This window comes from Delphinus delphis, chromosome 15 (assembly GCF_949987515.2).
Source record: "Delphinus delphis chromosome 15, mDelDel1.2, whole genome shotgun sequence".
NCBI classification, from domain to species: domain Eukaryota; kingdom Metazoa; phylum Chordata; class Mammalia; order Artiodactyla; family Delphinidae; genus Delphinus; species Delphinus delphis.
This window is the reverse complement of record NC_082697.1, coordinates 68,929,512-68,946,656: the sequence shown is the minus strand read 5'-3', so window position 1 is coordinate 68,946,656 and position 17,145 is coordinate 68,929,512. Positions and strand designations below refer to the sequence as shown.

The 17,145-nt window shown below is 41.3% G+C and overlaps 1 protein-coding gene across 1 annotated transcript in view; it reads right to left on the bottom strand.

Moving 5' to 3' along the window:
- Nucleotides 1-4,568: 4,568 nt before the first annotated feature.
- Nucleotides 4,569-17,145, bottom strand: part of LCMT1 (leucine carboxyl methyltransferase 1) — a 53,590-nt gene continuing 41,013 nt past the window's right edge. The window contains exons 7-11 of the mRNA XM_060033084.1: nucleotides 16,105-16,225; nucleotides 12,721-12,822; nucleotides 11,210-11,301; nucleotides 7,571-7,668; nucleotides 4,569-4,785 (exon numbers count right to left, since the gene is read on the bottom strand). Coding sequence (XP_059889067.1) covers nucleotides 4,763-4,785; nucleotides 7,571-7,668; nucleotides 11,210-11,301; nucleotides 12,721-12,822; nucleotides 16,105-16,225 — 436 coding nt within the window. The 3' untranslated portion in view covers nucleotides 4,569-4,762. The remainder of the gene's footprint in view (nucleotides 4,786-7,570; nucleotides 7,669-11,209; nucleotides 11,302-12,720; nucleotides 12,823-16,104; nucleotides 16,226-17,145) is intronic.

Sequence of the window (17,145 nt, the reverse complement as noted above, 5' to 3'; positions counted from 1 at the left end):
TGTTTCTTTTACCCAAACTGCTCCCTCATTCTGACAAAAACTTTCTCATCCTTCAAGTCTCAACAAAGATATGATAATGTTTTTAAAGGGTGTAAGAGAGAAAGTATCATGAAAATGTAAATCACGTGCACTGGCTAGCAACTGGATGAATCTCACAAACAAAGTGAAAGAAGCCAGACGCAAAGGAGCGCATACAGTGGAACAGAAAGTTCGAGGATAAGCAAAGCCGACTGTGCTTTGGGAGGTCGTGACTCGGACAGGGCACATGGAGGCTTCGGGAATCTATCACTTTCTATTTCTTGATCTGGATGCTGGCCACAGGGTGAGTTCACTGTGTGAAAATTCACCAAGCCAATAACGATGTGTGTACTTTTCTGTGTGTACACTGTACTTCAATAAAAAGTTAAAAATAAACCCAACCTATTTTAGGAAGTTACCTTCTGGATATAACCAAGAGGAAATCTGTAGGTGAACCAATGGTACCTAAGAAGAGAACACTGAATTCAATCTCTATGTTGTCGCCTGTAACATTCTATCCCCATAAAATATAAAAATGTGCTAATTTATAAATTGCCTTTTAAAAATCAGAAAGCTTTCACTCTGCTGTTTTTCACTCCAATAGTTGAATTGTCATCAACAACAATACAAGTTAACAGTCAGCAAGCCCTATCCCAGGGCTTGTACTGAGCATTTAACAAACATCACCCTGCTGGCTCCTCATGACAGTCCTGTGAGGTGGGTGTTGTTCCCATTTCTCAGATGAGGAAACTGAAGTTCAAAGATCTAGTGACTCACTAAAGGTCAGAGGTAATTAGGGTCAGAACTGGTTTGCTAACTCCAGATCTCATGCTTTTACGGAAAAAATATCTCTATAAGAGGTAGAGTAGCTAAAAAAAGAAAACAGAAATATCTTTTGAGAGACTCATTTGGGTTTTTTTAAATTATTTCTGAAACAGCTCTATTGAGGTACAACTTATAGACAATAAATTACCGGTCAAGTATACCATTGATGCTTTGATATGCGTATATGCCCATGAAACCAGCTCCATAATCAAGACACTGACCATGTGTATCATCCCCCAATTTTCCTCATGACCCTATTCCTGTTCTCAGGCAATCACTAATCTGTTTTCTGCCACTATAAATTAGTTGGAATTTTCTAGAAATAGAATCAAATATAGAGAGAACAAACTAGTGGTTACCAGTGGGGAGGGGGGAGAGGAGCAATACAGAGTTGGGGAATGGGAGGTACAAACTATCAGATGTGAGATAGGCTACAAGGATGTATAGTACAACACGGGGAATATAGGAAATATTTTGCAATAACTGTAAATGGAGTGTGACCTTTAAAAATTGTGCAAAAAATTAAAAATTTAAAAAATAGAAATAGAATTAAACAGCATGTGTTCTTTTTTATCTGGCTTCTTTCACTCAGTGTACTTATTTTTGATTCATCTATCTTGTTGTATGTCCAAACTTAATTTCTTCTGGTTGCTGTGTAGTATTCCATTTTTCTATACTACAAAGCTACAGTAATCAAGACAGTATGGTACTGGCACAAAAACAGAAATATAGATCAATGAAACAGGCTAGAAAGCCCAGAGAGAAACCCACGCACATATGGTCACCTTATCTTTGATAAAGGAGGCAAAAATATATAGTGGAGAAAAGACAGTGTCTTCAATAAGTGGTGCTTGGAAAACTGGACAGGTACATGTAAAAGTATGAGATTAGGACACTCCCTAACACCATACACAGAAATAAACTCAAAATGGATTAAAGACCTAAATGTAAGGCCAGACACTATAAAACTCTTAGAGGAAAACATAGTTGTTGTTTTTTTTAACAATGCCATTTCCTCTACTAAATATTCAAAAGCCTCACTAAGATTTTTGGAGAAAAGGATCACTTTTCATCAATGGCACCTGGGACAGTCCCCAAATAGGAAATAAGCCAATGTAATAAATTGTGAAAATTTATCAGAAATAATGAAATGAGACATCAGGGCAACCACACCCTCAAGGAATGGTGATGGTGGGGAATTTTTATATGCTGTCTGGGGCAAGGGGAGAAGGGATATATATAATGTAGTAGTCAAAAGCACAAGTCCTAGAGCCAACCTGCCTGGTTTCAAATCCAGTTCCATCATTTACTGGCAGTGAGACGTTCCAAGGAGAGAGATGGTTGCCCATGTCACATGCTACTGAGAAGTTGAGACAGCCAAGGACAGAGGAAGGGTCACTGGGTGTGATGGTTTCAACGTCACTGATGTCCTTCCCAAGGGCAGGTTCAGTTCAGCAGTGTGTGTAGAAAGGATTACCAGAGGTTTTAGATGAGTGTGTGGGAGAACAGGAGAGGCAGCGAGAGGCAGTCACTCCAGGGGGAAATGAGTTCCAAGTCCCAATTCGAAAAGCCAAAACCACACTTTGGAATGCATGTCTCAGTCGTGGGAGGTACGGGAGAGGGAGGGCATGAAAGCTAACCCTTGGTGAGATCCTCTGCCCCTGATACCCCCTACACTCCCGTGAGAAACTGTAAGGTTTCTATAATGTTATAAGATAACCATTCCGTCATGTGGTGCTTCTCAACTTCAGTATTTCCAAATACATCACCTCCCTGACTTCTGCATGTCCGTACAGTAGCTCTACCATTATTTTGTTAGTAACGGTCTTGAAATGGGCTCGCTTTTAAAATGAAATTGACAGGTACTTTAAGGGATATTTTATAACACAACCATCAATAGTAATGGCGTATCATTAGCCTTGAACAGAAGGTACTCCATAAAACTAAATGCAAGGAAAAACAGAAATATAATTGAAGCCAAGCAAAGTTTTAAAAATTCTAGCCAAATGCTGTTGCTCCCTCAGTTGGAGAAATGCTGTAACACTCTGACCTCCACCTGTGATCAAAACCAAAACCAATGCTAAGGGGGAAGGGGGGTTGGGGGAGGGAAGTATTGGGATGTAGGGATTGGCAGATGCAAACTATTATATACAGAATGCACAAACAAGAAGATCCTACTGGATAGCACAGGAAACTACATTCAGTATCCTGTAACAAACCATACTGGAAAAGAATACAAAAACGAATGTATACATATGTATAACTGAATCACTTTGCTGTACAGCAGAAATTAACACACTGTAAATCAACTACACTTCAATTAAAAAACAAAACCCCAAACAAAACATTAGAAACAGTGCTAACATGGTAGTGTATACACACATAAAAATGAAACAAGTTACAAAAAAAGTACTCACCCTTACTACGGACGATGTGCTATGACATTCTCCATTCTAGTCCGTATCTTTTTAAAATAAGGGACTTGATTCCCTACATGGAGTCACCATCCATTAAGGGCCTAGTACACAGTTTCAAAAACAATGGATTAGTAAATATGGCATTAGTGTTAAAGACACACCAGCACCAGCCTGAGATCTTCAACTTGGACTTCTTAAGATCTGAAAGGTCCTTAAGACCTTACTGAAAAGGCAGTAACTTTCTCACCAGGTAAATCAATGTCATTTCACGCTGTGTCACCACCCGGACCCCTGTCAACAGGCGTGCTGCTGTGTAACGGGGGACAGGTCACACTGTAGGGAAAGCTGATCTAGAGACTCTGCAAGTCTCTAGTAAGGGGCCGTGATCTCTCGGACGGGAGAGGGCCGGCGGGCTGCCTCACTGCCGCTCTGCACACACAGGCTCAGGTTCACAGCCCCAGTCACATAACCAAAAATTTCATTAGGTGTGGACAGGCCTTATGTCTTTGAATTGGAGGCCAGGTCTCCAGGGCCCCTTTTAATCTGCATCATAACTGTATTAGTTTCCTACTGCTGCTGTAACAAGTGACCACAAACTTAGCGGCTTACAACAACACAAATTTATTCTCTTACTGTTCTGGAGGTCTGAAATCTGAAACCAGCTTCACTGGGCTAAAGTCGAAGTGCCAGCAAGGCTGGCTCCGTTGGGATGCTCTGAGATGTTCTCTTTCCCTTTTCAGCATCTGGTGGCCGCCTGTATTCCTCCACTTCCACCCCTTCCCCCACATTCAAAGCGCATCACTCCAGTCTCTGCTTCTGGCATCACATGCCTCCTTCTCCTCCGACTCTGACACCCCTGCCTTCCCTTATAAGGAAGGACTCTTGTGAGGACATCTGGCCCACTTGGAGGCTCTTGGGTAATCTCCCATCTCAAGATCCTTAATCACATCTTCAAAGCCCCTTTTGCCACATAAGGTAACATGTTCACAGTTGGAGGGATCAGGGGCTCATCATTCATCCTGCCACAATGACCAAGGTGAAGGCGGATTTAAGCAGGAAAGGGCAGAAACGGGAGCAGAGACGAGCTCCAACATCTGGTCAAGGTGCCAAGTGCAATGTCGGGGGCTGCAAACGGGAGCACACAGGAGTAAATCCCACAACGGACGCAACAGACGAGCTAAGTCTGACTCACAGGAAGCGAGCCAAGATCAAGGTCGGGTTAGGACCTCTGGTTCCAGCTGACACAGAGGTGAACCGCAGCCCACCCAGGGGAGCAAAGGATAAACAGCAGAGGACCAACACACCGGCAATGGCAACTGAGATTTATTTAAACGGTAAAAGCCGACAGGAACAGGAACTGGTACAAGCACCTCGGTCAGTGAGGTCTCTCGGCGAGCGGGGAGACTGGTAGCCGAGGCCTAACCACCACTCAGGAAACTCGGAGACTCAACTCCGGAAAGGTCAGTGGCTTCAGCTCCGGCTCAGCACGAGTCTTGAACAGATCAGTAAGTTATTTCCTTCAAGCCTGGGAGGAAACACACAGAAGCTGTGAAGAGGCTCTCACGGATTGGGGCAAACAGCCAGTGGTGGGAGAATGTGACCCCCAGATCCCAGGCCCACAGTGACTGGCTCTGGGGCACCAGTCACACATGTGATCACCGCAGCCCCGGCCTCCTGGTTGTGTAAGATGAGACTTCACAAGGCAACAGGAGGTTGGATGAGACTGTGTTTATGGGTGGTTTTGAAGGGATTGAGAAATGTTATAAGAGTTTACGGGCTCTCCGCAGTAAACCTGAAAGTCTATCCTTTAAACGCTGAACTTTTTTTTTTTCTGAATAATACTTCTCATTCAGACAACTTGTTTAAGGAGTTCATTCCTGAGTGTTCTGCTTTTTACCTTAAACATTTAAAAATTAATATTGGCCTGTTTTTGGTGAGAAAGAAGCCAAAGGGCTAGTGACTAGCCTTAGCAATTTTGTTCACCCTTTTTTTTTTTTTTTTTTGCGGTACGTGGGCCTCTTACTGTTGCGGCCTCTCCCGTTGCGGAGCCCAGGCTCCGGACGCACAGGCTCAGCGGCCATGGCTCACGGGCGCAGCCGCTCCGCGGCATCTTCCCAGACTGGGGCACGAACCCGTGTCCCCTGCATCGGCAGGTGGACTCTCAACCACTGCGCCACCAGAGAAGCCCCACCCTTTTCTCTTTGAGTCAAATTCAGTAATAAAAGACTAGTGTAGGCAATTTATTTCTTCACGTCTAGTAATTTTTTTATCGTATACTGACATGGCAGATAGTAAGTTGACGAGACTCTGAATTCTAGTGTCTTCCTCTGAAGAGTGCTGAGTTTTGTTCTGGCAGGCAATTATCTTATTGGAGAATCATCCTGATCTTCTACAGTCGTGGCTGCAGGGTTGTTTTAGTATGAATCTGTCTAGGTTTTGTACTAGAGCCTATTCTTTAGGACTTGGCCTTTTAAATGCTGAACTTCAAGCAAACACAGTTCTTTCTTCCCCACAGACGTATAAGTACAGTAAGTCCCCTACATACAAATGAGTTCCATTCCGAGAGCGCATTCATTAAGTCCAATTTGTTTGTTAAGTGCAACAAAGTTAGCCTAGGTACCCAACTAACACAATCGGCTATATAGTACTGTACTACAGGTCTATAATACTTTTCACACAAATAGTACTTGAAAAACAAACACAAAAAATAAAGAAAACATTTTTAATCTTACAGTACAGTACCTTGAAAAGTACAGTAGTACAGTACAACAGCTGGCATACAGGGGCTGGCATCGAGTGAACAAGCAAGAAGAGAGAGTTACTGACTGGAGGAGGGAGAGGAGGTGGGAGATGGTAGAAATGAAGGATCATCAGCAATAGGAGACGGAGGGCAAGCTGCAATTTCACTCACGCATGACGTTGATGGAACGCAAGTTTGCATCTTTGAAAGTTCGCACCTTGAAGGTCTGTATGTAAGGGACTTACTGTACTGATACAACAAAGCAGCCAGGCGCCAAGTGGGGAAAAGAAGCCCCTTACATAAAAATGCTCAATACATCGCTACTTTACAGAAACTAGAATTAACTCTGTGCTATTACAAACCACCTATATTTTTTAAAGTGTGAGAAAGTTAAGTAAATTCAGACATAGCCTCATGACAGAATATTTATAAAGCCATTAAAGTGCAAGGGGAAATGCTTATAATATTAAGTTAAAAAGATCAGGAATCAAGGTTACATAAATAGATAAATTCAACTCTGCTAAAAACAAAACAACAGCTAGAAAAAGAATGGAAGGGAAAAACTACCAGAGGTTATCTCTGAGTGATGGGCATATGGGTGATTTTTTTTTCTTTGCCATACTTTTTTAGAAGTTTCCAAAGTCCCTACTAAAAATTACACTGTTTTTAAAAGTGCGGGAGGACAGCAGTACAAAACACACTAATAAACGATTTTTTAAATAAAAAATAACTTAAATGGATTTTGTGGGCTGAACTGCCCAGCTGGGTAAATTTATAAACTAGCAGAAAGATAAGCCCAAGGGGGATGATTAACAACCTGGAATTTTCACACAGGAGACAGTTTGTGACTCTGCCAAGTTCTTTGTTTTGTATGGACTACCTGCCTAAAGCCATGTGTCAGACACATCGATAGGAAGCTTAAGGGCAACTATGACATTAAAGGCCAGGACCGAGATCTAAAATGGTCTCCACTGTCTGGAGAGCCGCCCAAGGGCTATCTCCCAGGGGAAGCAAGGTCAACAAGGGGCAGCTGTAAAGGAGGAACTTGATCAAGATCAAGGCAACAAGAAACACTGAGACAAGGCTCCATGCTCTGTCCCTACGGCCCTACTCTTCCAGGCCGGGGAAATTCATCTTAAATATAAGAGAAGAGAGAAATTCAACCCACAGCTACAGGGGTGTTGGAGAGATATAATGATCTGTGTGTTTAACATCTAGTAAACCTGGTTACAAGTTGATTAAAAAGACAATCATTGGGTCCTTTTATTAAGATGATTACAAGACTCAAGGTCTCTTACCATCCAGCTGAGAAACTTCCACAGTCTTCTAAAGGGCTGTTGTTTTTTTTTCATACATGTGGTTTATTTAAACAGTTCTCCTGGGTTTTGTGCTATAAAAACACGGAGGATATAACAGCTGATTCTCTGGCTATGTTCATGGATCGGATCCACGTATATATATACGTCCCCTAGTTCTTCCTGGGTCAAAAATTCCCGTCAAGACTTATGTTCTCTGGAGACAAAAAAATTCCCCCTTTCTAGGTTAAATCAATACAAGTGAAGTCACCTACCCAGTTCACTTCCTCCTTTGGTGGCCCAGCAAAGGCAGTAATGCTGCATCAGTTGTTCAAGAAGCTCCATTTCATCCAGGAATTCAAGAGACTCTATTCTGTGGAGAGAATGAAGAGACAACAGTACAAATGTATCCAATCAAAAATGAAGGTCATGACCCATGCTTATAGTCACGGAAAGGTGTTCAGGATATACTATGTGAAAAGAAGCAGGCTACAGAATAGTATGCATGGTGTGGGCCCATTTTAAATTATTTTTATTGAAAAGGAGAAAAAAATCCCATAAGCAAAGTCAAAAGTGACAAATGATAAACTAGAAAAAAAATGTTTGCAATCGAAATGACAAGGGGTAGATTCTGTTGTTATATAAAGAGCTGTTACACTTCAAAAAGAACATCTTTTAAAACTTATTTAAAAGATGGGTAAAAGACCAGTTCACTGGCAAGGAAAAACAAGAGCTTTTCAACCTCATTTATGTGAAAAGAAATGTAAATTAAAACACATGAAATGTTTTCAGCTAACAGTTGACAAAGATAAAAAAGGCTGATACATCCTTAAAAATAAATAAACATTTTTTTAAAGGTTGATATACATTTTACTAAGGACATGGGAAAGAGGTGCTCTCCTGCATTACTAGCAGGATGACAAAATAGTATAACCCCTCTGGAGGGCAATTTGACCACCTCTATCAATGTTTAAAATGTACGCCCTTTCATTCTGCAATTCTGCTTTAAGAATTCACCCTATAGGTGTTCAAGAAATCTCACTGCAGCATCACAGCTGCAATGTAGTACAGCAAAAAGACAAAACAAAAAACAAACTTTAAAGTAGAAGAGATGGGTTGAATAGATTAAACACATTCATACAATAGGATACTGTGCAGCCATATAGGGTAGGTTTATATGAATTGACATGGAACCTAAGACCTATCATGGAATTTAAAAAGCAAGTTGTTTAGGAGGTAATGTACCTAGTATATTACTATCTATGTAAAGAAAAAGTGGGGGATATATATGGTTATACATACATGGACTAATTTTGGAAACTGCAGAAGAAAGTGGTAATGGTGGTTGTCTCTTGAAACAGAAGGTGGCTGATGGCAGTGAGGGTGAGTAACCAGGTGTTTTGTTCTGTTTTCACTCTGTACTACTTTATTCTGGTTACATTTTTTCCCCATCATTTGCTTATATGACTTTTTTCCAAAAATCATTTTAAATGTAAACTTTTAAATATATACACACACAGAGAAACATACGAAAACAGCTCTTTAAAATGTTTTCTGTTGAGATATGCACACACTGGGGCGGTGGGGACAATGCAGGCATTTCCAAAAAGAGTAAAGAAGAAAAATAAAAGGTGATCCATATTCCACTATTTACAGCCACTGTTAACATGCTGGTATTGCCATTTGTCCAGGCTGTGTGTGTCTGTATCTGTGCGCATGTGCGTGTCCATGAAAGTGTATAGATGTACACGCTTGTGCATGTTTCTGTATTTGTGCTTAGCTCCCACCCTGGCGTGCAGGCCAAAGAGTCACATCTGAAGTAAGAATGACTATCCAAGGAGTACTCTGGTGGCTTCCCAACTAATCTTAGCAGAGGACCTCAAGGCGGGCTTCCTAGTATGAGAAGGAACCAGCATCACGATCAAGGTTCCATCACCGTCATGACCAAGTTCAACTATCAGGACACACTAGACTGTGAAGCTGTTCCCTAGAAGGTGAACTCCGCAAAGGCAGGCATGACGCACAGTAGGCAACTGTTAAATCAACAGGCCTGCCTCCGGTTTCTTTTCATACGGAGTATCTGGCAAAAGCCCTTGACAAATGTAGACACAAACTATGAGGCATCTGCAGAGCTGGGAGGGCTGGTCGGCCTGGGGTGGACAGACCGAAGCCTGTCCCGCCTCTTTACCCACCTCTGTTAGGACAAAGGCTGCTGTTTGCAACGTAACTAAATGCCCAGCTATAGACATTACTTTTTAATTACTTTAAAATTATTATTATCAAGGAAACAACCTAAGTGTCCATTGATGGATGAATGGATAAAGAAAATGTGGTATATATACTGAGATTTACAATGGAGTATTATTCAGCCATAAAAAAGAATGAAATCTTGCCACATGTGACAACATGGATGGACCCGGAGGACATTATGCTAAAGGAAATAAGTCAGAGAAAGACAAATACTGTAGGATCTCTCTTCATGTGGAATCTAAAAGAAAACAAACAAACAAACAAAACAATTGGTAGGTGCTGGAGGTGGGCGGTGGGAGGGCAGGCAGGCAAAATATGTGAAGGGGGTCAAAAGGAACAAACTTCCGGCTGTGAAATACGTAAGTCACGGGGAAGTAACGTACAGCATGGTTATTATAGTCAATAATGCTGTATTGCATATTTGAAAGTTGTTAAGAGTAAATCTCAAAAGTTCTCATCACAAGAAAAAAAAATTCTGGGAAAGTAGTGAAGACTGCTGCCATGTCCTGCCTGCCATTTGCTGCACACGGTGGGGTGCTGCTGCAGGACCTTGCTTCAGATGTGATGGCCTGCGCTATGCAACCACTGGAAACTTCTTGCTCATCATTTGCCTGAAATCTTGGCTTGTGTTCACCTTTTTAAACAAAAAATATGCACCAAAAATGCCCACAAATTCAGCTACTAAATCTCCTTTAAAGATCTTCTTTAGAAGATCTTTTATTCTTTGGACTAACTGTGAAGAAACTGATGGAAGGTTTGTTTATTATGTTCTAAATGGAGTTTTGTTTACTACTCAAAATAAACTGGTTCTCCTTAAAAAAAAAAAAAATCCTGTATGTGCAGTGACCGATGTAACTGGACTTGTTGTTATCATTTCACAATATATACAAACATCGAATCATTATGTTGTGTACCTGAAACTAATGTTGTCTGTCAATTACACCTCAATTTTAAAAACTGTTATTAATATATATCCACACATAAATAACAGGTACCACTAAACAGGATGTGGTAACCCTGAACATCTTGACATGTAGAGATAAATACAATCTATTGCTAAGCTTTTGAGAGGATGGTGGTTTACAGATCAATACATGTAATATCACTCTACTGATTCAAAAAATATAAATCTATATACTGATAAATATTTATCTTTATATACACATAGAAAAAGAATACACCCCAGCTCTCTCTGGAGGGTGCTACAGCGCTCACAACTGCTCTATATTTCATGCACTTTACACTGCTCAAAAATTGTTTTAGTAGAACAACGAGCATGTATTTCTTTTGTAATGAGAGGAAAAGTCCACTTAAAAATCCATAAGCAGACTTTTCCCCCTTTAGGAGCCCTTGGGCAACGTCATTTTCCTGCTTCTCCAAAACACAGGGATTGTGCAAGATTTCCACTGCAGAGGTGTAACTGCTTATTTCAACTAAGATAATCTGTTTGGGCATAAACCTTATCTTGGCTAATAGCTAATAAGTTACTCTCAAGGAGCTATCAATGTTTAATCTACATTAGCAGCAGTTTAACTTGTTTCAAAATAAGTCTAGTTCAGGGTTGAATTTTTTTTTGTTTTTGTTTTAAACATTAAAGGATACAGACAATGATGCCTTTACTTCACAGTTATCTGCCATGGAGCAAACTCTTGCCAATCCCATACCTGCTCACTTCGGCACGAGGTAATTTGCTGTACAATTCCATCATGTCAATGGCTGATGCCGATTCCCACCCACTCGACAGGAGCCGTTCTCTCTAAAATGTGCAGTGGAGAGAAAGGGAGAGGACAACGTGCTGTCATATGACCCGAGACACTCTTCACGCACACAGAATTTCCCTTGGAGGACTCCTCTTTCAAAAGTCCACCGTGGCCACTATCATCTTTCTTTTTTTTTTTTAATTTTCCCATTTTCTATACTGAACACGCATTCTTACAATGGGGGAAAATGCATACTAAAGTATAATATTTAAAGAGAAATAAAGGAAGAAACTTTTCTATAAGCAACAGTTTTTTAAAGTACCCCAGTGGTAATGTGACACAAGCCATGTAAAAACTAACGTATTTAAATGGGGGCAGGGGTGGGAAGTGTCACTTTAGCAAAAAATTTTCAAAGGTGGGGGAGTGCTGGGGGCGGGAACTATTACAGGTTCCAAGAGCTTTAAGGGATCGATCAGTCAAGTACAAAGTGGGAACCATGTTTGGATCCTGATTCAAATACACCAACTATGAACATTTTTTTAGACGACTAGGGAAAACTGGAGATGAATTGGGTGTTAGGTGCTATGAAGGAGTTCGTGTCAACTTGTAAGGTGTGATAATGGTATCATCATTATCCTGGGGGGTAGAAGGTCCTCATTTTTTTTTTAATTTATTATTTTATTTTTGGCTGCTCTGGGTCTCTTTTTGCTGTGCGCGGGCTTTCTCTAGTTGCGGCAAGCGGGGGCTACTCTTTGTTGCGGTGCGCGGGCTTCTCATTGCAGTGGCTTCTCTTGTTGCGGAGCACGAGCTCTAGGCGCGTGGGCTTCAGTAGTTGTGGCACGCAGGCTCAGTAGTTGTGGTTCGTGGGCTCTAGAGCAGAGGCTCAGTAGCTGTGGTGCACAGGCTTAGTTGCTACACGGCATGTGGGATCTTCCCGGACGAGGGCTTGAACCCGTGTCCCCTGCATTGGCAGGCGGATTCTTAACCACTGCGCCACCAGGGAAGCCCAGAAGGTCCTTATTGGTAGGAGAGTCACCTGAAGTATTTATGGGGAAAATGATATACTGTCTGGGATTTGCCTTAAAATATTCCAATGACACCACCAACAAAAATTTGGAGCCGGGGGGATAAATCAAACGATAATGACAAAATGTTATTAAATTATTGAAGCTGGCTGATGGAATATGGGTGTTCATTTTAACTATTCCCTCTGCTCTTATGTTGTTTGAAAAACGGCATAATAAGAAGTTAAGATAATAGGGGTCGGAAATGTAAATCTGCATCTTCCATACCAAGATGGCAGGACGGGGCTTGGATTTCCCCCAGCACGATGAACCAGTAGCCCACGTGGAGCCCTAGCTGCCCGGAGGCAGGCACTCATGAGGGACTCTCACATTCTCTTATCTGTGAAGGGAGGGTGCCCTTTCTCGGTTGGCTAACGTTACAAGAGGATGTCCTGGTCTCTGCCCTCTGACCTGAGACTCTAACGACTTGCAGGTCTCCACTCCCGCCAGGTCACACTGTCGTCTCCGCAGGTTCTCAATCATGATCTGCCCAAACCGGTCATCCATGTTCACCTGGGAAGGGACAGAGGAGGCTGGGCACTGCCACAAGGATCTCTTTGTTTGTTAAATATGCAAGATTAAAACAACATCCTATTTCTAACCAGTCAAGGCTGATAATACCAACTGCAGGTCACAGAATCCCGAGTGCCATGCTGATGGAGTAGAGCCCCTCGAAAGGCAATTGGGCAGTGTCCATCCATTGCAAACACTCAGTCTGGGATCCAACAATTCCACTGCCAGCAACCTGTCCTATAGATAGACTCACACGTGAACGCAAAGATGCGAGCACATTTACTGCAGCATTATGTATGATAGGAAGAATCTGGAAAGAACTTAAATACTCATCATTTGGGGTTAAATTAATTCTGGCATGTTCATATAATGAAATACTACATAGCTGTGAAAACAGGAAAGGAAGATAGATAGATAAACAGACGGACAGATATGAAATGATCCCTAAGATAAACTCTTGAAAAGTAAGGCACAGAGGAATGTGTGTAGTGTGCTCCCATCTGCCTTTAGGGAAAAAAAAAGAAGAAACTCTCTCCACATTTATATATGCGTAGGAAAATTCTGGAATACAGCAAGGTTGCTTCCCAGATTAGAGGCTGAGGTCTTGGGTAGATAAGAGACTTACTTTTCTTTGTCTACCCTATCGAACTATATGATTTTTTGTTTTATTCTGCATGTGGCATTACTTTTTGAATAAAAAACTGGTTTATAAAACATAATTTATATATGTGCACAACTGTCACAAAACAAAATATTATGTACATGGGAATTCCCTGGTGGTCGTGGATAAGAGTCTGTGCTTTCATTGCCGAGGGCGTGGATTCGATCCCTGGTTGGGGAACTAATATCCCACAAGCCGCATGCAGCGAGGCCAAAAAATATATATATATTATGTGCATTATTGTATTGAGAGCATACACACTGTTATTTTGTCATATACAAGGTATCTAAAATTCAGCACTTTAACAATATATGAAGTGATTCCCGGATTCATAAGCCAACACCAGCGCCAACGCTACAAGACAAAATCCAATGTTACTCTTTTTTAGGGGGATGCATAAGGCTTATGTGGCACTAATGATAGGACTGCACACTATTCATTCAGGATACAAGCATATTTGTGAGCACAAACTCCTTCATTTTATTGCCTAGGTTTGAATCCTGGCTTGATACTTAATAGCTGGGAGGCTGTGAGCGAGATGCCTAACCCCTTGGTTCAATAGTCCTCTTACCTGTAAAACTAGGATAGTACTAGTACCCACCTTGAGGGCTGTTGTGATGATTAAATAAGTTAATATATATGAAACTCAAAGAATAGCGCCTGCTATACAAGTCATCAGGTTCGAAGAATGTGCAATAATTATTATCATTACTGAAATAACCATCATCCATGTGGTTTTGTCATTTAACCACTAGTTAAAAAATAATACATGTTATGTGAGCAATTGACAAATGTGAGGATGATGATTCTGTACTTGTTAGCAAAGAACTGAATTAAGTTAAAAGTTTATTATTCACAAAATGAAGGTGTTGGGTAGGGTTTAACCCCATCTAAGGACAGCTGTGGTCAACATACTGAAAACTGGCACATTCTCAGGCCTGTTCCAAAGTGACAGTGTCTCTAGTCAAAACTCACTTAACCCATTGTCTCTCATGTGATGTTGACTAAAGGTTTGTTGAATAAAAGAATACAAAAATGAAGCAGAGTGAATGAAATGGTACACATCCGAAACGTGTGGAAACATGGGAAGTGGAATTCCTTTTCCCCCGGTATGGTATCCTGAAAGCAAAGATAGGTCACCAGGATTTATCCACATCAATACTAAAGACCGATGAGGCCAGCTACCATTATATCCATTCACTAGGACAGAAGACTGAGTCTGAGGAATGCCTCCAATTAAACAGAAAAGGAAGAAAAATCAAACAACCAAGAACCACCTATACAGGAACCTGGACTGGGTAAGGGGTGGGAAGGAGGCCAGGAGATCAAGGTCTAGCCTTAGACTTCTTCATAGCTACGTGACATTGGGCAAGGTCCTGTACTGCCCTTATCTGTAATAAAATATAAAAATAAAATAAAATGAGGTAAAAAACAAAGTAAAATCAATAAAGCTAAACTAAAATAAACAATAAAAGTAGCTAAAGTGTATTCAGTGTTTATCATTAGTCCACTGCTGTTCAACATCTCATGAATTCCCATAATAATCCAGAGAAGCAGGTATTCTTTTTTTTTTAATGAATGCACTTGCCACATTTAATCTGAGTTATTTAGACTTGAGAGGTAGGTATTCTTATCCTAGGTATCTATGTATCTAGATACCTAGATACCTAGGTATCTAGGTAGGTATCTCTCTTTATCAGAGAGATCCAAATAATAGCTAACTTAATAATAGCTTACTTAAGAGCCAGGCAATGCTGTAAATGCTTGTGCACCTATTAACTCATTTATTAATTATGAAGTCGGGATATTATTATCCTCACTTTTCTGATGAGGAAGCAGGCACAGAGAGGTTAAGTAACTTGTCCAGGTCACACAGCTAGGCAGCCTGCCTCCAGAGCATGGACTCCCAACCACGAAGCAATTCTGCTCACGTCACACAGTCAATAATAAGAGCTAGGGCCAAGATTCAGATCCAATCTGAATTATTCCGAAGCCCTAAAACATAACCCCTTTCGGCACTGGATCAAAGGAGAAAAACAGGGAGCTCGTGGGTCAAGCTCAGTGATTTTAGAAAGTAGGAAATTTTACATTAAAATCCTGCATTGCTAACCTTTCTTGAAAAATTGGGAGTTCAGGCAACTCCAGGCTCACTGCACATGGTAACACATGGATGGCTGGAACTGAATAGTGGGCACCCCATGAAATGGGACATGGGTGCCCCAGTTCACCACAGTCCCCATCACTCCACACTATATAACACCTAACCAACTGCCTGCATCTGCATCACTACCTGTCTCTGAAGGCATCTGAGTTTGCTACCCCTACACTGATGATAGCCAAAATTCCTTCCATCAAAATCTATGACTTTACAGGAAACACAATGATAAGAACTCGAACAACTTTCTTAAAGGACAAGACAGAAGTTCCAAAAACTCTGGCTAAAAGTTGGCCGGCAGTCAAGAACTCAGGAGTACTACGTCTGCGGGAACCGATTAATAAAGGAGATATGTGAGTGGAGGCAAAAGGAAAAGAGTAAGTGAAAACATTCCGAGGGTGCTCAGATAGAGAAAGCCACCACTGAAGTCCCAAGCAGAAGGCAAGTTTCTCGTGCTTCCTTTTACCTGTTCGTAGTTTATGAACATGGCAGTCTCAAAACTCTTGGCTGCCCACTTGAGAAGGTTTGTAGACTGCTCCGGAGTCATGTAAACCAGCACACACTCAGCTATCAGGAGGGTTGGCAATCTTAACGAAAGAAAAAAAAGGTACATAAATATGTTTTCACCAAAACGGGACTCTCAAATTGCATTCACATTACAGGCAGGGCACTTCATACCCCAGGAAAACCAGAAGCACTAGTTTTCACATAAACAATCAGTGCACGGGGGCCCAAAGTTTTACACTGTAAAAAGGTGAGCAATCAGCAATGAGTTTTGTCTTGCTGGTGAAAATGTGTTAAATGTGTGTGGTAAACTATAAAAATAGCTAGAGTCTTCCCTACTGTGCACCCACAGTGCGGCGATGTGAACCCGCAGATTCTCCCACTCAGGAGGTGAAGCTTATTTCCCTTCCCCTGGAATCTGGGTTAGTCGTGTAACTTGCTTTGGCCAATGGAACAGCAACAGACAGGATACAAGCAGAAGCTCGGAAATGACTTACACACTGGTGCTTGCTCTCTTGCTGCACTTGGAAACCTGAAACCACCATGTGAATGAACCCAAGCTAGCTTACCACTGGAGGGGAGGTCCTGTGGATGAGAATGAGGCAGCCCAGCTGACCTGCCCACTGTCCACACATGAGTGAACCCCAGGGCACATCACCTAAACCTGGCCCCCAGCAGACGAGCCACCCACCTAAGCCCAGGCCAGGTAAAGACGGCTATATGGGAGTTTTTTGTATTATTTTTGTAACATTTTTGTAGATTTGAATTATTTAAAAATGAAGTTAGACATTTTTACAATATATTTTCTAAGAGGTAGCAATTAGCAATATTAAAAAAGAGGATTAATATTTTTCAAAATATAAGTGAAAGAAAAGCAAAGACAAGACAGTCCATAAAGGAAAACAGAATACAAATGAAACCACAAGGAGGAATACACAATTCGAATACTTGTTTCAAAAATTGTTTTTCATCCATTTTATAGATCTCCAAAAGCAAGGCAAAC